General features: G+C 41.5%; 1 protein-coding gene across 1 annotated transcript in view; it reads left to right on the top strand.

The window, feature by feature from the left end:
* ctnnbip1 (catenin, beta interacting protein 1) overlaps positions 1-21,211 on the top strand; it is a 103,745-nt gene that overhangs the window by 38,207 nt on the left and 44,327 nt on the right. Inside the window, exons 2-3 of the mRNA XM_048615143.1 lie at positions 6,772-6,895; positions 14,663-14,753. Coding sequence (XP_048471100.1) covers positions 6,772-6,895; positions 14,663-14,753 — 215 coding nt within the window. The remainder of the gene's footprint in view (positions 1-6,771; positions 6,896-14,662; positions 14,754-21,211) is intronic.

Here is a 21,211-nt window from a genome sequence, read left to right as displayed (position 1 = left end):
CCGAAACGTCAGCCTCTCTGCTCCTATGATGCTGCTTGGCCTGCTGTGTTCATCCAGCCCTGCACCTTGTTGTCTAGAAAAATGCTAACTCAGTTTTCTTTCCACAGAGGCTGCCAGTTTCTGAAGCAATTTTTGTTCTTGTTTGCTTCATATCTCCAGCACCTGCAGTTCTTTGTTTTATTGAATAAAATGATCACGTTTATATAGCACCATACCCAGTTTCTGGTTGTTTTGACATAGGAGCAGAAGAAGGCCATTAAGTCTGCTCTGCCATTCAGTGAGATCCAGTGTGATCTGATCAACTCCACTTTCCTGTCTTTTCCCTAATAACCTTCGATTCCCTTACTGAATTTAAAAAAAAACTGTCTTTGAATATACTTAACCCAGTATTGACAACCCTCTGTGGTGAAGAACTCTGCAGATTCAATACCCTCAGAGAAGAAATTCCTCCTCATCTCTTCCTTTAATGTGTGACCCTTTACTCTAAGATCCCTCTGGTCCTAGACTCTTCCACAAGGGGAAGCAACTTTTTCACATTACCATGTGAAGTCACCTAACATCTTGTATATTTCATTAAGGTTATGTTATACTTCTACATTCTAACGAATAGACCTAACCTACTCAACCTCTCCTCACGTAACAGTCCCTCCGTACTTGGTATCAGTCTAGTAAACCTTCTCTGTGCTGCCTGTAATGCCAGTATATCTTTCCTTAGATAAGGGACCCACACTGTTCACGTTATTTCAGTTGTGGTCTGACTCGCGCCTTGTATGGTTTTAGCAAAACAACCCTAATTTTGTATTTTTCTATTCCCTTTGAAGTAAAGGCTGATATTCCATTTGCCTCAGAGATAGTAGGAACTGCAGATGCTGGAGAATCCGAGACAACAAGGTGCAGAGCTGGATGAACACAGCAGGCCAAGCAGCATCACAGGAGCAGAAAGGCTGACGTTTCGGGCCTAGACCCCCTCTTCCCACTGGATGCTGGTGTTTTCTGATTCGTGGACAAGGACTCCCAAATGCTTCTGTTCCATTGCTTTCTGCAGTTTTTTTAAGTCCAATTAAACATTCAGCTCCTCTGTTCTTTATGCCAAAGGGTATAACCTCACATTTTCCTCTCATTATATTATGTCTGCCAAGTTTTTGCCCACTTGCTTAACCTGTGTATATCCCTCTGCAGCCTTTGTGTAATCCTCAGCACTTGTCTTCTCACCTATTTTTGTGCCATCCATAATTTGGCTACAGTATGTTCACTTTACTCACCCAAGTCATGTCAGTAATTGTGGCCATTTTAAAGCGCCTTACAGCCAATGAAGTACATTTTGAAATGTAGTCATTGTCGTAAAGTTAGAACTGTGGCAGCCAATTTGCATACAGCAAACAGTTATGAACAAATGTGTGATAATGACCAGTTAATCTCCTTTTATTCATGTTGTTTGAGTGGTAAATATTTACTAGGACAAAGTGTGTGAATTGCATTTGAAATTGGAATGCCTTAATGTTCCCTTAATTGAGAGGAAAGCTTTTATACATTTAGTCCATTTTTTTTAATGAAGTGTAGAATCAACTTATGCACTTGCCACTTTATATTCTGAAATTCTGGTACATGTAAATTGCCTGAGTTTTTACTATAGAGTCAGGGATGTACAGCACAGAAACAGACCCTTTGGTCCAACTCGTCCATGCCAACCAGATATCCTAAATAAATCTAGTCCCATTTGCCAGCATTTGGCCCATATCCATCTAAACCCTTCCTATTCATATATCCATCCAGATGCCTTTTAAATGTTGTAATTGTACCAGCCTCCACCAATCCCTCTGACAGCTCATTCCATTTATACTCCACACTCTGTGAAAAAGCTGCCCCTTAGGTCCCTTTTAAATATTTCCTCTCACCTTAAACCTCTGCCCTCTAGTTTTGGATTCCCCCACCCCGAGAAAAGACTTGTCAATTTACCTTATCCACGCCCCTCTTGATTTTATAAACCTCTATAAGGTCACCCCTCAGCCTCCGATGCTCCAGGGAAAATAGCCCCAGCCTATTCACCCTCTCCTGGCAGCTCAAACCCTCCAAACCTCACAACATCTTTATAAATCTTTTGATTTATGGCCATTACACATTTTTTTAAATGTTCTCAAGGAGACCCATTGTCCAGCTGAAAATTTTTGTCACAAGTTATAAAAATAATGAAGCCTCTTGCCCCAGGCGGTAATTTTATACCTTGCCAATATCCACTGAGTGTCAGCGGTCTGTTAGCAGTAGAGCTGATAGGGTGAGTTATTCAAACCTGCCTGCTGTTGGTTTAAGATGGTCAGTCTTGAAGCTGAGGATTTCTGCATGATGTATGACACTTGAACACGTCAGTTCTGACAAATGAGTTTGCAGAGGTTTGTAACTTGGCAGGCAACTTGCAACCAGAATTCCACCTCTGCCAAAGGCAGAAACATCTCCTTGCATGTCCTTTTTTTACTGTATACAACCTCGTAAAAATCTCTAAAACAATGGGGTTTAGATTGTGGTATCCCATGTCATTTCACCTGCGACACCTGATGCAATCTTGAACAATGGGTTAGAATTTGAAGCCCAAGTTGTAGCAATAACATGAATGTTCAAAGTGTAACTGTTCGTTTATTCTAAATTATTTTTTACAATTTTCAATGTCTTCCCTGCTTGCCCCAAAAGAAAACCTTGCACAGTAACTTTTGCTCAGATTCTGTGTAAGCCAATGTCCCTTTGTTACCTTAACCATAAGCACGGTGGCTCAGTGGTTAGCACTGCTGGCTCACAGTGCCAGGGACCCAGGTTCAGTTCCACCCTTGGGTGATTGTCTGTGTGGAGTTTGCGCATTCTCCCCGTGTCTGCGTGGGTTTCCTCCAGGTGCTCTGGTTTCCTTCCACAGTCCAAAGATGTGCAGGCTAGGTGGATTGGCCATGAAAAATTGCCCATAGTGTTGCGGGATGTGTAGATTAGGTGGGTTATAGGGGGATGGGTCAGGGTGGGATGCTCTGAGAGTCAGTGTGGACTTGTTGGGCCGAAGGGCCTGTTTCCACACTGTAGGGATTCTATGATTCTATGATTTTATTAATGGTTACCGTTTGGGATCAACGATATCAAAATTTCACCACAGTGTATTTTGCCTATGTAGGCAGATGCTGATTTCCAGCAGAGGTCACTGCATAGTGATTTGGAGTAGGAATGCTGACTAATTTTTTTTCCCTCCCCATGGATGCACAGGCTAATTATTGTCTGATTGCTGTTCCAGTCAAACAGGAATGAAACTGTTGCCCACTGTTGTTCTGCAGTACAGTGTTTGATCAGGTGGATGATTTTGCCCACTAGATCTCAACTCCTCACGTGAATTTGTCTGCAATGGAAAACTGCCTGTAATGTGCACTAATTTATGCTTCTCATTTTAAAACCAGAGCTGTTGGTACAGACTGACAGTAGAAATGTGCAGATTCATACTGGTCGAATATAGATTTAGGACTCTGTTAGGAAGTGCTTTATGCAAAAAGTACTTAACAATTGGCATGGAGTCTTGGGTGAAATAGCGGTGGCAAAAAACTTGGATTCATTTTGGAAACAATTGAATAATGTATTGGAAAGGGTGGATAAGCTTGGGTTGGTATATGAGCCTGAGTTTATCCAGACTTTCTTCATAACCAGTGTCACTGGTTTAATTAACAATGGACATGAACACCAGACCTCTCAGTTCTACTTTGAATCATTCCAGGGGTTAAATATCTCCCACATGTCCCAGTAGCCAATCTACTGCAGTATTCAAGATGTTGTCCAAATCAAACTTTGTAAAGCTCCTCTCATTTTATACTCTATTGATTTAGTCATACAGTCCAACTAGTCCATACTGACCAGGCTTCCCAAACTAAACTAGTCCAATTTGCCTGTGGACTTCAGTTTCAGTATGCTTCCATTGACTGCTCCACAGTTACGGATGTAATTCTAATATTCTTAGCTAATTCAACATGATGTATTGCCCTCTTTGTGGTTATTTACTTTTCCTGAACATCCCATCTGTTTAATTCAGAGATTAAAAAAGAAACATTCTGTCCATAAGTATAACCCTGAGCTTGAGTTGCCTGCCATTTCAATACATCACCATGTTCCCATACCATTTGGTTTGATTATTGTCACATGTACTGAGATACCGTGAAAAGTATTGTACCGCTTCTAACCAGACAAATCACACCTTTGCATAAGTACATCAGGGTAATAGAACAGAGTGCAAAATATCGTGTTAAAGCTACAGAGAAGGCGCAGAGAAAGATCAACTCCAGTATATGAGAGGTCTGTTCATAGGTCTGATAACAGCAGGGAAGAAGCTATTCTTAAATCTGCTGGTGCATGTTTTCAAACTTTTGTATGTTCTGCCTGATGGAGGAGGGTGGAAGAGAGTATAACTGGGATGGGAGGTGTCTTTGATTATGTTGGCTGCTTTCCTGAGGCAGCGAGAAGTATAGACAGAGGCAATGGATAGAAGATAATGCTAGACCTGTTGAGGTCTCCAGCAATTTCTGTTTCCCTTTGCTTTAAAAAAGAAAGACTGGCTTTCATTTATATAGTGTTTATTACTGATGTCCAAAAGTCCTAAACGTGAAGAATTTTTGAAGTGTAATCGCTGTTAAAATAAGGAAATACAAGTCAGTTTGTGCAAGATCCAACTCTATGGACCACATATATTTTATTTGAAATCTAAATTGAGAAATGGAAGTTTGAACTGTTTTGCAGAGAATGAACCAGTTTTTTTATAACTCGAAGCAGAAATGGAACTGTGTGGTGTTCACCCATTGGCCATATGAGCACACAACTTTTGAAAAGGTGGATTTGATACTTTTATGAGATTAGCTGACATTAAATGCTTTTGGGTTGGAAGGTGGAATTGCCCATCAGTAGGTTTTGGATTGGTTTTAAGTAGTCATTTGTCACAGAGCTGAGAAGTGAGCAGTAGCACTCAGACCTCAAAAGCCTACTGGCAAGCCACATCTCATTTTCCCCCTCTGAATGGAAGAAAACCAGTACTAAAAGAATCTGAAATGAAAAAACTCTTCTAGCTCAAACAAAACCTAGGTCCGACTGATTATCTACTGAATTGAGGATTGGCACGGTTGACAGCAATGATATTATACCCTAGAAAAATCAATAACAACTGAGGAAGTCACCTTATTTCCCTCAGGCGGTAAGAACTGCCGATGCTAGAGTCACAGATAACACTGCGTGTATCTGGAGGAACACAGCAGGGCTGAAGAAGGGTCCCGACCCGAAATGCCAACTTTCCTACTCCTCTGGTGCTGCCTGGCTTGCTGTGTTCTTCCAGCTCCACACTGTTACCTTATTTCCCTTTGTGGTTTGGACTCATGATCCACATACTTTATTTCCTTTTTGCCTATATTTTCCGATCTCAGTATTTCTGCCAAACTGTCAGTCTTGTTTGACCCGTTTGTGAGCAAGTGTGTGCGTGTTTGGATTAAAGGCGGTATTGTTTAAGATTATGACGACTCATGGGGTTTGATTTCCAGTGTCTCCTTCCCATCTGGTTTGTGACACCACAAACAACAATGTGGTGATGACCAGGTAATTTGATTCAGGAATATTATTCATTCATGATAAATACTGGAAAGTATTTTGTTGGGAAGTAAATACTGCTCTTCGCTGGAATAGTGCTGTGGGTTCTCGATACATGCCTGAGGGGCAGACTGGGCTTCAGTTCATTGTCTCTTCTGAAACAGTGTTGTTCTGATTAATGCAACATTACCTCACGCTGCACTGGAGTGTCAGCCTATATTCCAGTCTCTGGCCCATTTTGACTCAGTGGAGTGCACTTTCCACTGAGCCAAGGCAAACACTTGCAAATTTGGGGATTGACCCTCGGGCTTTATATCTGCAAGAGATTTAGTGCTTTGGTATCAAAGTACTTTCATTTCCTATTCAAAGGGGTCTTTTTCATGTTTTCTACAGTGAAACAGTTTTTAAATTATTTACATTGCGTTGATTTTTGGTTCAAGAAAATATATAGTTCCTTGGAAGTGGAGTTGCAGCTAGACAGGATAGTGAAGAAAGTGTTTGGTACACTTGCCTTTATCGGTCAGTGCATGGAGTATAGGAGTTGGGGTGTCACGTTGCAGCTGAGCAGCATATTGGTTAGGCCACTTTGGAATACTATGTTCAGTTCTGGTCTCCCTGCTATAGGAAAGATGTTGTGAAACTTGAAAGGGATCAGAAAAGATTTACAAAGATGTGGCCAGGGTTGGAGAGTATTTTAGCTACACGGAGAGGCTGAATAGGCTGGGGCTATTTTCTCTGGAGTGTCAGAGGCTGAGGGGTGACCTTAAAGAAGTTTATAAAATCAAGAGGGGCATGGATAGGGTGAATAGTCAAGGTCTTTTGCCCAGGGTAGGAGAGTCCAAAACTAGAGGGCATAAGATTAAAGTGACAGGGGAAAGATTTTAAAGGTACCTAAGGGGCAACATTTTCATGTAGAGGGTGGTGCATATTTGGAATGAGCTAGAGAAAGTATTGGAGGCTGGTACAATTATAACATTTTAAAAGGCATCTGGATAGGTATATAAATAGGAAGGGTTGAGAGGGATATGGGCCAGATGGGACTAGATTAATTTTGGGTATCTGGCTGGCATGGACGAGTTGGACAGAAGTATCTGTTTTCATGCTGTGCATCTCTATGACTCTATGACATCCTGAAGGAAGAAAAGGCTTGAAAATATGGTACTTAAAGAACATGTTTTTCTTCTCATTAAGTGATAACAGTGTGACTGGAGCTGAGCAGATGAACCGTGAAGGTGCCCACGAGAAGAGTCCTGAGGAGATGTACATCCAGCAGAAAGTGCGAGTGCTGCTGATGTTGAGGAAGATGGGATCAAATGTGAGTGATGAACCCCATCTGTGAATCCAGTCTTTAATATTTAATAAAACTTTGTTAATAGAATTATAGGATGGCATACTGTGGACGGAGGCTATTCAACCATTCATACCTGTGCTGGCTGTTTGGCAGAGCTATTGACAACTTGTATTTATACAGTAGCTTTAATGAAATGAACCATCCCAAGGCGGTTCACAGCAGCATTATAACAAGCATAACACTGAGCCACTTCATAGATATTAGGCTGATTTTGAGCAATGTCTTGAGGAAGAATTACAAGCTAGAAAGATGAAGAGATGTAGGGAAGCATTTTGGAGATTGGGGCCTTGGCATCTGAAGGCATGATATGGCATGGTATGGCAGATAAAATTAAGGATGCATGTGGGACCAAAGTTAGCAAACTGAAGAAATCTTGAGGTGGGGAGGGGCTGGATGAGATGGCATGGCCATGATTTGTAAATGAAAATTTTAAAATTAAGTAACTGGACTTTGGTGCCTGTAACGTCTTAGGTAGCAGAGTTTTGATTGACTTGTAGTTTACGGAGGGTAGAATATGATCAGTCAGCCAGCAGCAGGTTAGAGTAGTTGAGCTTGGAAGTAAGGAAAGCATGAATAAAGGATTCAGAAGTGGATGAACTGAGGTGGGTGAAGTCAGATGAAGTTACAGACCTGGAAATAGTTGATAGCGCATATACGAGTTGGAAGCTCAACTTGAGATCGAGCGTGTCACCATGGTTGTGATCAGGCTGGTTTAATCTGAGTGTCACCAGGGAGAGGGCTGAATCTGTAGTTAGAGAATGGAGTTTGGAGCAGGGACTTGAAACAATGACTTCAGTCTTTCCAGTATTTAATTGGAGGCAATTTCAGTTTATCAAGTATTGGATTAGGGATGATGAGTAGTCTAATAATTTAGCACCGACCTGCATTCACCTCTCTTTCATCCACAGCTCTGTACAAATAATGTTCTCTTCTCCATAAATCTGTTCAGTTGGAGGAGACCAGGGTCTGACTTTACACTTTGTGTGGTCTTAATTTTTTTCTTCATTCATAGGATGTAGGCATCGCTGGTAAGGTCAATATTTATTGCCTTTAGAAGGTGGTGGTCATTTGCCACCTTGAATCGCTGAAGTCCATAGCTGTAGTTACACCCACAACATAGTTAGAGAATTCCAGAATTTTGATGCAGTGACACTGAAGGGTTGCTGTATATTTCCAACTCAGGGTAGTATGTAGCTTAGATGGGAACCTGCAGATGGTGATGTTCCCACGTATCTGCTGCTTTTGTCCTTCTAGGTGGCAGAGATTTTGGGTTTAGAAAGTACTGTCTAAGGACTTTTGGTGAGCTATTGCGAAGCAAATTGTAGATGAATATATGCTGCTGTCAATGACGGGGGGAATAAATGTTGAAAGCTGGAATGTCAATCAAATGAGCTGTTTTGTCCTGGATGGTGTCAAGCTCTTGAGTGTTATTGGAGATGATCTCCTCCAATGAAGAGGAGATTACTCCATCACACTCCTGACTTGGTGCCTTGGAGATGGTGGACAGGCTTGAGGAATCAGGAGGTGAGTTATTTGTCACAGAAGTCAACCTCTGACCTGCCCTTGCAAACACAGGAATTGTAACCCGCACCCGCACACGCACACGCACACCCACACCCCCCAGCTGATGTTAATATCATAGTTCAGCAATGGTAATGCTGCTGAATATCAAGAGCCGATGATTGAATTCCCTGCTGTTGGAGATGGTCATTGCCTGGCAGTTGTGTAGCACAGAAGTTACTTGCCACTTGTCAACCTTAGCTTGAATGTTGTCCAGGTTTTGCTGTATCTGGAGATGTAAGCTTTAGTCTCTGAGGAATTATAATTGATGCTGAACGTTATGCAATTATTAACAATCATCTTCACATCTAACCTTCTGATGGAAGGAAAGTCATTGATGAAGCAGCTGAAGATGGTTGAATCTAAGACATTCCCCTGAGGAACTCCTGCAGGGATGCCTGTGGTTAAGGTGATTGACCTGCAACAGCCATGACCATCGTACTTTGACTGCAGAGAGATTCCCCACGGATTCCCATTGATCCCAGTTTTGCTAAGCTCCATGATTCCATATGAAGTCAAATGCTATCTTGTTGCTGAGTGCAGTCACCCTTACTTCCCTCGAGTTCAGATTTTTTTGTCCATGCTTGGACCAATTTATGCTCTAGAAATATGTTTACAGGTATGGGTGTTAAGTAAACATTTGTTAATAAAACCATAGGGATGACACAACACAGAAGATCACTATTCAAACGTTCTGTAACTAATTCTATCTTTAGATATAAACGCTTAAGAACTGGCAGTTGGGGAAGTCGGAAATTCAGTCTTTGTTACCAGCAGCTAGCTGTATTCAGGCGACACTAACATTTGTTAAGTATCTAATTCGTAATTAAAAATATCAAAACACGGAGCTAGGAATTTCAGCCAGCTCTGTGAAGCGTTACTAAAATGTATGCTTAAATGAGATCCCATAAAACTAACTTTAATCTTTCCTTTGTGTGCTTTTTGAGATAGAGAGAAATAGGAGTCACTCAAGCAACAACTTGTCTGGTATTAAAGCCCTTCAGGGTTTATGGTACTCCAGAGAGAAATGCATTTGATATAGTCATACAGCAAAACATTATTCTTGAGTAAAAACCAGATCTTAAATGGTAAGTCAATAAATGTGGATTTTATTGTACTAGCTGCTGCTCCTTTAGTTATTCTTTACCCCTTGTTTCTGAAATGAAGTTTGAATTCAACAGGCAAACTCACCAGACTGTCCATGTGGCTCTGAATGTGCAGTGCATGTGAGTCTCCAGTTAACTGTATTTTCTGGTGGTCTTGACTAGGGTTCAAAATAATTTCTTCTCAGAGTCAGAAGAGTTTTTTGATGGCTTTCAGCACTTCTAGAAGCTGTGTGCATCCATTGTGCGCAAGTGCCAGCTGTTTTGTCCAGGATAATGTCAAGCCTCTTGAGTGTTGTTGGCGCTGCAGCCATCCAGGCAGGACAGTATTCTAGCTCACTCCCAACTTTGTTCCTTGTAGAAGAAGGATAAGCTTTGGGGAATCAGGAGACAGGTTATTCACGGCTGAATTCCCAACCTCTGCCCTGATCTTGCAGTCGCAGTATTTACTTGGAAATATATCGCTGTTCCATCAGTGTCATCCGGTCAACATGCTGGAACTCCCTCCTGAATGGTAATCTGGGTCTATCTACAGCACATGGACTGCAGTTGTTAAAAAAGGCAGCTCATCACCACCTTCTCAAGGGCACCTAGGATTGAGAAATAAATGCTGGGCCAGCCAGCAATGATATAACCCTTCAGAAACCCATTTTAAACTCTCCACCTTTTCATTAGATGTGCCCAGCAAAATAAAAGTTGAAATTCATGATTTCCAAATATCTTGTCTTTCTATTTTATAACTGTGAACCATTTCTAATTGACTTGTAGTTGCTCTAAATTTGCAGTGCATCTGCGAAGGAGCTTCATGTGCATTTCTTGTCTGTGCCCTGGTTAAGGCAACTTTTTTTTCTGACCAGGAGCTTCTCTAACATTGTCTAAAGATGTGTACCTACCTAATAATGCAGCGTTACAAAAAGAGGTTGCAAAATGTGCAAAAGAATGAGGAAGGGCATCATCTGAGCTCTCAGCAAACAGCAGATGGCTGTCAATCTTTGCAGAATTGCATGTTAATTTTAAGACGGTAACCCCTCTTTAAAGTCAACTTAATACCTCCTTTTGTTTTAAACGTTTTCTCTTCATTATCTCATTTTGTTTTAAAGCTTTGACTCCTAATTAGAATATGATTCACTCAAACCCTCCAGTTGCTCATCGAAATGGATGTTCTTCATGCAATAGCCTAGACTGGGTTATTTGACTCAGGGTGCTGTTTATGATTTTCACTTGAAGATGGCACTGATATCTGTTTAGTTTTGCAACAGTCTCTGCTAAACTGTGAGCAGAGGCTCAGGATTAAATCATTTGTATAAAAGAAAGTCATAGATGTACTCAGGAATGAAAACACCCCTATTTGTATTCATTAGCTGTAGATCAGCCCTGCTATTTTAAGAAATGTCTTATTTCATTTGCCATTTCTGTATAAATCTAAAGATTTATTTGCATTCCAAAGATATGGAACATTTCGGTTCAAAGTTTCTGAACTTAGAAAGAGCTCTCAAGTATTTAAAGTGTCTTTTTGATGCGCCAGGAACATTGGGGTGAGAGCAAGGGAGCTTCCAGCATATTAGGGAGAATGAAGACCTTGTCAAATGATGTTTTCTAACTATGCAAACTGTCTTTGAAAATAGCCACTTAACTATTGAATCAAGTCAAAAATAAGTCTGGATTAGTTAGAAGCTGTTGCTTCAATATTTTTTAGCTTTAAACAAAAAACTGTGAATTGTGTCCTTATTCTGGCCTATGACCTTTTAGTGTCAGAAAAGGTGAGTTGTATTCACAGGAACATGGTGCACAAACTGATCAATTTAGTTACAAAAGGTTGCAAAGCCTGACCGTAGATATTTTAACATAAACACAAGATCACCAGAATAACGTATTGCAATGCTTCAGCTATTGACATGACATCACTATTGAGTTGTTCCTGAGGTGATGACAGATAACTCCCATCCTACGCCAACTTTGCAGGGTCGATTTGCAGGAGGGCAGAGAGTTCTGCTTGATATCAGTTCTGAGTCCTGTTTAGCGGAGTCCTGATTTGTTGTCTCTCAGGAATACGCTACATGGAGACCAGCTGCCTGTCCAAGAGGAGTGCTAACACTCTAGAGTTACCCTAGAGCTTTTGAAACTCCTGGCCACTGCTGTGATCAATGTGGGAGAAAACTCAACGGCAGTTTTGTTTGGGTGTTAGTTTATTAGTTACAAAAGTACTGAAGATGTGGGTGGGGAAGTGGGAGGCCATGTACATTCATTCAACCATTCAACCTAGAGTTGGCAGATGTTCTCTGTCAGGAAATGGCTGAGTCCAAGGGAGCGTTGTAGCTTGCCTAATTGCAGCAAATTTGAAGAGCACAATTGGTGGGTTACCATGATTTGAAGGAAACATTCTCAACAAAAGCTTCATATGATACCCAAAGCATAAAGAATTAATTTGGTACAGCATCTTTTAATCTGACATACCACAGCAAGATTGGTGTAATTGAAATTATTAACAGGCGTGTGTATCATTTTCAAAGAAATGGCACTTCCTGCACCCGTTGTATCTTGCTGAGCCATTGTTCCCCAAGTACTGAATCAACTTTGTCTTCCTGGGGTGACCGTTCTTCAGACAAGAGCCAAACCAGGGTGGATCACAGTAAAGCCCAATTGCATCCTGTCTATGTGTGTGCGAACATCCCTGTGTAGCTCATTACTATCCAGTGACCTTGGTTGATTTCCTTCCCAATCCCCCCGCCATGCTCAGAGTCAGCAGTGAGAGAGAGTTCCAATTGGTCTGCTCAGACCACGATGTAGATTTTCAACCTTGGAAGATGTGTGTTCAACAACTCATTTACTTAGCCCCTTCGGACTTTGTTTTTAGCATGTTGCAGTGCTGCGTTTTTGCTGTTGTAAAATGAAATTGAATACAACTCTGCTAGGATGCACCACAACACACATGCTTTGCAGCAGCAGCAGTGTTGTATAGTGTAATACAACAGTTATCATAGCCTGTGCCATAAGTCTCTTCTGAATTCTGAATTGTGCTGTTTTCCTGCAGGGTATTACAGATTAAAGTTATATTTCCTGTGTTGGTTTTCCTGCTATTGCTACAGCACAGTGAAACTATTCAAAAAATTAACCCCTTTGCTGCAAGGGTTAGGAACATGCTATCCAAAGCAAGCCTGACTAAGCAAATCTTGGCAGGCTTGTATCAATTCTGAGGAGAAAATGGTATGCTTCCCAGGGAAAGAGAGCTTAAATAATTGAAGCCATACAGGACCAATTAATTAATCAACCTAAAGTAAAACCTATTAACAGTTTTGGGTGAAACAAAACGGGTGCTGGAAATCTGAAATAAAAACAGAAATTACTGGAGAAACTTACCAGATCTGGCAGCGTCTGTGGAGAGAAAGAGTTAACATTCCGAGTTCATTGATCTTTCCTCGGGACTCTGAGTTTTGATTTGTTTTCTTGGATGGGTTCGTAGTGTATTTCTGACTGAATAAGACCATTGCAGTCTATCTCCGTAACTGCAATGTCTAGGAAATATTATGTAATGTCATATTTCTCTCCCTTTTATCACATTGTTTGCCTGTAGCTGCTTAACTCTTGTAACTTTGCTGATTCAATCCATAATCTCGGCAGTCCATAGATATGTTGGCTAACTTCTGCGCAAACTGATTAAGACAGAACTTTTTTTTAATCACCCTGCCTGTCTTTGTTCTGTAGCAGAATCAGTGACCATGTTAATGATGATAGTCTTAATCCCAGTCAACAGTTATTCTGAAATTCTGCTTGCCATTGCCCTTCACCATTGACCCAGCTGGAATTGATCACGTTAGCAGAAGGGCACCTAATTTATATGTGGCCCTGGGTGCCCATCTCTCTGAGGATGTCCACTTCCCCAATGCTGCAGGAGGTACTTTACTACAAGCAAGGGTGACATCCAGACCATTTCTTTGCTCGAGGCCTGATCCTCACCAGTGAGACCAAATTGCTGCAATTGGAAGGGTGTCACACCTTGCCTCGCTGTGTGTGCAGGCATTTAGTGATGCCAAGTTAGTGAAAGATCAGGACTGACGCAATCCCTGGTGCATGAGATCTCCACTCTTGCCTTCTGCCCTGTTGGTCTCTAGTGGCCTTCGACAGGGAACTGTCTGTAGGCTGAGCCTGGTATCTGGTTTTCTGTCATGTTACAGATCTTTATGTTGGACTCACTGATCTTGCATGGGTGTATCAGAAGGGCCAAGCAGTTTTGGTTCCATTCATGTTTGTTTTATCTGTGTCCCTTTGTGCCTTGAATATTTCAATGAGCTTACTTGGCAGTTCTCTACAGTGGATCTTTCTAAACGACTGAAGTGAAATTATTAAAATTCATTTAATCCGCAAGCATGGTAAATTAATAAACAAGATTTGTAAATTTTCAGCTTCTTTTAAGAGCAAAGTCAGCCCAGAAACACACTGCTCATGTTTTCAGACACCATAGTGAAACATTTTAGGGGGCATACATTGAGATGCTATCAGCCTAGGGCAGTGTAGCAGTCCTTGGAAAAATGCTGCCTGTTGAGTAATAACAATTCCTCGTTGCCCTAATCATAGTTTCGGTTCATTGAGGTACTTAAAGTGAAGGATAATCAGCTATGTAAAGTACTGAGGCGTTGCTATCCAAGAAATAGAACAGTAGCATGAAGCATCACCTTAAAGAGAGTTGAGGATGATTTTTTGCATTTCCTGCTGCAGCTTTGGCTGTGTTCACCCCAAATAAGTTATACTGACTGTTGACCTAGGTAAACAGTATGGCTTTTTCCAGTGTTTTCTGTCTATTTTGGCTCGAATGTTTATGTCAAAATTCTTTCCAACTTGGCATGCTCCCCCTTTAACTAAAGATGATGGTGCAAACTAGGTTGACGGTGTTTGTTGGCTGCTTCTTGATTACTAGGTCATTTTTGTCATCTAGTTCTGTCATTTTTATGTCAATGCAGAGCCTTTTGAAAGAACTTAAACTTACTTCTTAAGAAGATCATATTTAAATGGAACCTTACTATCACAATACTGCTCATCAACATAAAATAAAACAGGATCTTTATTTTAACAGCTCACTCCAAGTGAAGAGGCATTTCTTCGAACCTATGCAGGGGTAGTGAACAGCCAGCTTAGCCAACTTCCACAGCACCCGATTGATCAGGGTAAGTGAAAGATCGTTCAAGAGTGTGGAAGCAAGCACAGAAAATGCTGGAGAAACTCAGCAGATCTGGCACCATCTGTGGAGAGAGAAACAGAGTTAACATTTCAGGTCTGTTATGACTCCTCCTCTTCTGTTCTGAACTTTTCTGAAGAGGTGTCATATTGGACTCAAAACGTTAACTCTGCTTCTCACTCTACAGATGCTGCCAGCCTCACTACTGAGTTTCTCCAGCATTTTCTGTGTTTTGTTTCAGATTTCCTGGGGTGATTGGGATCAAGGGTTATGGGGTGAAAGCAGGATTAGGCTGTTGAGTTGGACGATCAGCCGTGATTGTGAAAAATGGCGGAGCAGGCTCAAAGGGCTGAATGGCCTCCTCCTGCTCCTATCTTCTGTGTTTCCAGCATCCAGAGTATTTTACTGTTATGAATGTGTGCATTCGAGGCAGATTGTTTTACGTCTTAATATTCAGTATTTACGTTGATGTACAGATTTATTTTGTCAGAACCAGGCCTGATGCAGGATTAATCTTGAGTCGCATGTGCTACATCAAGTACTGAATTTTAGCAAGTAGAAGTTGCTTTATTTACTTAGCTCACTGAGGGCTTCTAATGGCTAGAGCTGAGTATTGCAGAATTTTAATGAATTAATTACCTTGCATGATTGTAGAGAACCTGAATATTGTGACTCTTTATGGACCTGGAACAGCTGGGGAGACCTGTTATTCCATTCCCTACCTAAATAAGAACACCTTGGGATTCGACACCTTGCCCCTATTCCTCGCAGAGTAGAAATGCAAGGGTCCTCACAGGCACTTGCTTCTACTTCTCTCATCTAGTCTATAGGATAAAATACTGATTTGTAGTGACCGTACAACATCTGGAATTCTGCTTTACTGCTTGACAGAGGGTACTGTTTGATGTTATTTCTAATGATTTGTTCCTTGACTTCTGTATGCTTTTGTACGTTTGCCTAAAATATATTGGTCCTGAGTTTCCAATTCTTTACAATTAAGTCCTGCATCTGATCAGGAAAAGCTGCTGAACATCTCCTCTGCATCTGTGGTTAAACTTTTCCCATATGGATTAAATGCTGTGCTGCTTTAATCGTGTATTTCAGTTTTTCAATTGATGTAGGATTTGTATGTTATGAGACAACATTAGACATTCGTTTACAGTCGTAATCCACCAAAAATGCAAGTTGTCCAGACCTTAACCTGAGGACAGTATTTATATCGCACCTTCGACAGAATACAGTGTTTAACACGAGCATTAATTAAAAATACATTCAGATACAAGGAAGTAACTACAACAGATGTCCTGAAGCCTCGTCAAAATTATAGGTTTTGAAAAGTGTCTTTATGGATTAAAATAAATTAGATCAATTTTAGAATACAGAGCTGTAAATGTGTGTCAAGGTTCCACTCCTAAATACTGTTCAAGAAAATGACTTGTTGACTTATTGGCTCCTCGTCAAGTGATGTATTGATTTTTAAAAATCAATATCCTTGTTGCCAAAGCTGTCCATGGCCACAGTCTAATCTCCTCCAGCTGCGTAAGGTATCTGCACTCGTCTAAACTTGGTCTCTTTAATGTCGCCAGATTTTAATTGATCCACCATGTTGATACTGCCTTCAGTTACCCAGGCTCTAAACTCTGCATTTCTGTGCTTTATTCTGTCTGTTTCTCTACCTCATCCCCTTCCTTTAAGGTACTTCCTAAAACCCGTACTTTTGACTGAGCTTTTGGCCATCTCGTGACTATGTCAGGTTTATAATGCTGCTGTGAAGCAGATTGATATGTATTGTTATGTTCAAGGTGCTATATAAATACAGGTTGTTGAGAGGGGGCAATCTCTATTGTCCTGGTCTATCTAGATGGGTGGGATGCTATTGTGAGAGTAAGCTGACAGTAGCACTTGAGGGAAGAGTGGATATTTTTGCTTGTGGAGTTAGCTCATTATTACATGGAACATTCTCCCTGAGGCATTGATGTCACTTATTGGATCTCCATAGAATGCTCGCTGATTTGAAATGTGAGTGTAAAAAATTCAAAACTGATTTCATCCTCCCTTCATGCCAACAATTGGAGATGAATTAGTGATGTGTGCAGAGATGGGATGGATAGAAATGTGCTTTAATTTTAAAATCATTTTAAATTAATTGTTAGCATTTACTTTATTTCTCTAAATTGCAACTCTTCTCAATAAATGACTGCATTAAAGAAAAGAGATTGGAGATTCCCCAAGGAGCCTTGTGAGATGACTCATGGATAATTACATTTTTAAAACTCATTTTCAGGATGTGGATGGTGCTGGCAAGACTGCTATTTATTGCCCCTGCCCAGTTGCCACGGGTGGTGGTTTTATACACCAGTGACTTGTTGTTGGGCTGCTTCAGAGGGCACTTACGAGTCATTCACATTAGTCTGGGACTGTAGCTATATTTACATCAAGCAGTATACAAATGACAAATTTCCTTCCCTAAGGCACATCAGTGAACTAGATTGTTCTAAAAGCCAATCTCACAGCCACTTTTGCTGATACTAGCTGTTATTTCCATATTTCTTAACTGAATTTGGATTCTTAAATTGAGACTAGAGTTTGAATGCTCACTCTCTGGATTATTAATTAAGACTTTTTGGGTTTCTCTCCTAACAATGCTGACCTACTATTGTCTGCCAGAGACAAACTGGGTCATTATTGGCTTTACCAGACTCCCATCCTAATGTGTGCCCTCAGAATAAATATTGAATAGTTTCCTGTAATCAGCTTGTACCCATTTGAACCTGTGCATATGACTGTTTATTAATTAGGACACTCCTCCGTCTTTAAATGTGACATATCCTCAGATACAGGAACTGGGCATTATTGCTATTGCTGTCCATTGTGTCTAGGATGCCTCTCATGGTGAAGATCAAGAGTTCTCTCTGGTTATTATGCCCAAGATCTTAGTACACTAGCTGGTCATATGACGAAGATGTTAAATTATTACCAATGCAAATCATTTTCTGCTTGGGGACCCTGCAGCCTTCAGAACTCAACATCGAGTTCAATAACTTTAGAACTTGAACACCATCCTCAATGGCCTTTATCCACCCCTAGACCCCCAGCCCTGTCATGACATGGGCTGCTTTCAGCACAACCAACCTGTTTTCATCTACTTGTGATCCCCAGTATTGGCTCTTCTTTCTCCTTGGCTTACGATTATCTATCCCTTTGTCTGCCTACTGTCTTCCTCTCGGCCAAGCTTATCCTCGTTTTGAACAACTCGTTTAACTCTTCTCACTTCCTTCAGATGAAGGGTGTGGCCGTGCGTACTGGCACAGGCCCCATTTATGCTGATGCCTTTATGCTGTCCTTGGAATATTCCTTGTTCCAGTCCTACTCTGGACCCTGCCCACAATTCTTTCTTCAGTACGTGGATTACATTATCAGTGCTGCTTCTCTCTCATGTCAGAATTGGAAAAAATTATCAATTTTCCTTTGATTTTCACTTTGCTTTCATTTCCACCTGTTCTATTTGACTTCTCCATTCCCTTCTCGACATCTCTGTTTCCATTTCTGGGGCTAGGCTGGCCACTGACATCCACTACAAACCCACCGGCTCCCAAAGTTACCTGGACTATACATCCTCATACCCTGCTTCCTGTAAGGTCTCCATCTCGTTCTCCCAGTTTCTCCGTTCTGTTGCATCTGTTCTGATGATGCCACCTTCAGCAGGGGTGGGGGTGGGGGTGCACCTCAGAAATGTCCACCCTTTTCCTCATTCGAGGATTCCCCACTACTGTAGTTGGTAGGGCCTTTAGCCTTGTTTGACCCATCTCCCACACTGCTGCACTTACCTCTTCTCTTCCCTCCCACACACCGATAGGGTCCCCGTGGTCTTCACTTACCACTTCACCAGCATTCACTTCCAAAGGATCATAAGCTGCCATTTCCAGCTCCTTTGGTGGGATGCCGCCACCAGACACGTATTTCCCTCCACTCCCTTGTAAGCCTTCCAAAGTGACTGTTCCCTCTGGTCCGCACCTCCTCCATTCCCAGCACCACCCCACACTCCAAGGCACCTTCCCATGCAGTCGTAGAAGGTGTAACACCAGCCTCTTTGCTTCCTCCCCACTCTTTATCCGAAGCCCTAGCCACACCTTCCAGATGAAAGTGATTTACCTGCACTTCACTCAATCTGGTCTACTGAATTCACTGCTCACAATGTGAACTGCTCTCCACTGGGGAGATGAAATGTAGACTGGGTGACCACTGTGGAACACCGACATTCTGTGCACAAAAATGACCCTGAGCTTCTGGTTGCCTGCCACCTCTACAAATCACCATGTTCTTTGGCCAACAACTCTGGTTCAGGTTTGCTGCAAGGCTGCAGCGAAGCTCAGCACAACCTTTAAGAACAGCATCTCATTTTCCATTTGGGGTCTCTGATGACTTTAGGATTTGATAACGAGTTCATAACTTTAAGGCCCGAGCACCTTCTTCCATATCTTTCCCCACCCCCACACCCCAGGCCTTGTCATCACATGGCTGTTTTCACCACAGCCAACCCATTTTCACCCACTAATGACCCCCTTTTCTTTCTCCCTAACTCGCCATCATCCATTGCTTTACCCAACTCCTGTCATGTCTCTCTGGGCTCTATCTCTGCCTTTCACTCCACAGATTCTGCCAGACCTGCTAAAATTCTCCAGCAATTTCTGTTTTTGTTTCAACTGTGCCTGTATTTGTGTATGTTGGAGGAAAGTAACTAACTAGTGTAAGAGAGAGAAAGGACTGTTAGAAAATCTCAAGAGCCAAAATGGTTGCAGGAACATGTACGCAATGTGTAAAGACATTTTAATATAATGAAGCGCTTGTGTATTCTTCCTGTTCTTTTTGTAGCCAAAACATTTATTGTGTTTGACGTTGGTGTTCCCAGTCTGTCTGCTTTTGTTTGTCGTCTGTTTTCACCTTGGGACGTTTCCCTATGTTAAAGGTGTTCTATAACTTAAGTTTGTAGCTGATATTTTTCACTTGAGTATATCATCAAATAATTTTGATTCAATGACAAATCGATTAAAGTAGTTCTGCTCTTAAAAATCACATGCAGTCTTCCGCCAGTATTGTTTGCTGGTGATTAAGGATAATTCTCGAAATTATGTGTTTAACTGTTGGGAGGAGAATGAAAGGATAATTACAGGAGGGTAATGTCAAACCTCAGGATGTGACGTAGTGGCCGATGAGAGTCATTATTGATAGCTCACGTTAAAATGAAAAGGATTTCAGTCATTGATGACGTGAATATTCGCATGAATATTTTCAATGAAAAAACATTAAAATGCAAGGCCCTGGTGTCACTTAGATATTTCAGTTGACCTGTTCAGAAATGCTGTAACACATCTCTGGAAGAGGTGAGTCTTGAACACGGGCATCCTAGCCCAGAAGTGGGGATAATACCACTGTGCCACAAGAGCCCTTTCTCATGTAAGTTGTATTCTTATCAAAGGAGGAATTTGTAGACATTTTTAATCAACCTGTTCAGAGATGTTATCACAAGTTCTAGAGCTGGTGGGACTTGAACCTGAGTCATGTGGCTTGCAGGTAGGGACACTTCCACTGTGTCACAAGAGACCTTCGATATTTCTAATCAACCAGTTCAGATACATTATGACATACATCTGGAACAAATAGGACTTGAACCCAAGAAAAAGCAAAGATCTTCGGATGCTGGAAATCTGAAGCAAAAATAGAAATTCCTTGAGAAACTGAGCAGGTCTGGCAGCACCTATTGAGAGAAGGCAGAGTAAATGTTTCCAGTCCGGTGACCCTTCTTCTGAGGAAGGGTCCTGAAACGTTAACTCGGCTTTCTCTCCACAGCTGCTGCCAGACTGGAACCCAGGCCTCCCAGCTCAGATGTAAGGACACTACCGGTGTGCTTCAAGAGCCCTTAGAGTTATTTTTTTAATGAACCTACTCAGAGATGTGATTAGATGCTTCTGGAACAGTTGGGAATTAAACCCTGGTCTTGCTAACTCCGAGATAGGCACACTATCACTGCGCTATAAGAGCCTTTTTTTAAAAATTTTAACCTATTTTTCTAATCGACATATTCAGAGATGTTACTACCTGTGTCTGGAGTAGGTGAGACTTGAACCTGGGCCTCTCAATTCAGGGATAAGGACACTACTACTGCACCACAAGAGCCCTTAAAGTGTTTCCACCTAAAGTGTGAATTGCAGAATAAGTCTTTAATCAACCTGTTCAAATGTGTTGTGACATGCGCCTAGAGTAGGTGAGACTCGAACCCAGGACTTCTGGCCCCGATTGGATCTTGTAAGCAGTTAATCAGTGTTCACTTCTTACATTGACATGCCTGATGCTTGGTATAACCAGGTGTGGATTCTGGGGGATAGATCGTGACTAAGGGTGTTCTCTAATTACTTTATAGGTAAATGAGCAACAGGGAATGTTACTCCT

The sequence above is a fragment of the Rhincodon typus genome, chromosome 31 (genome assembly GCF_021869965.1).
Source record: "Rhincodon typus isolate 14 chromosome 31, sRhiTyp1.1, whole genome shotgun sequence".
Taxonomy (NCBI): domain Eukaryota; kingdom Metazoa; phylum Chordata; class Chondrichthyes; order Orectolobiformes; family Rhincodontidae; genus Rhincodon; species Rhincodon typus.
Note: the sequence above shows the minus strand (reverse complement) of the source record. Positions and strands in the feature narration are given on the sequence as shown.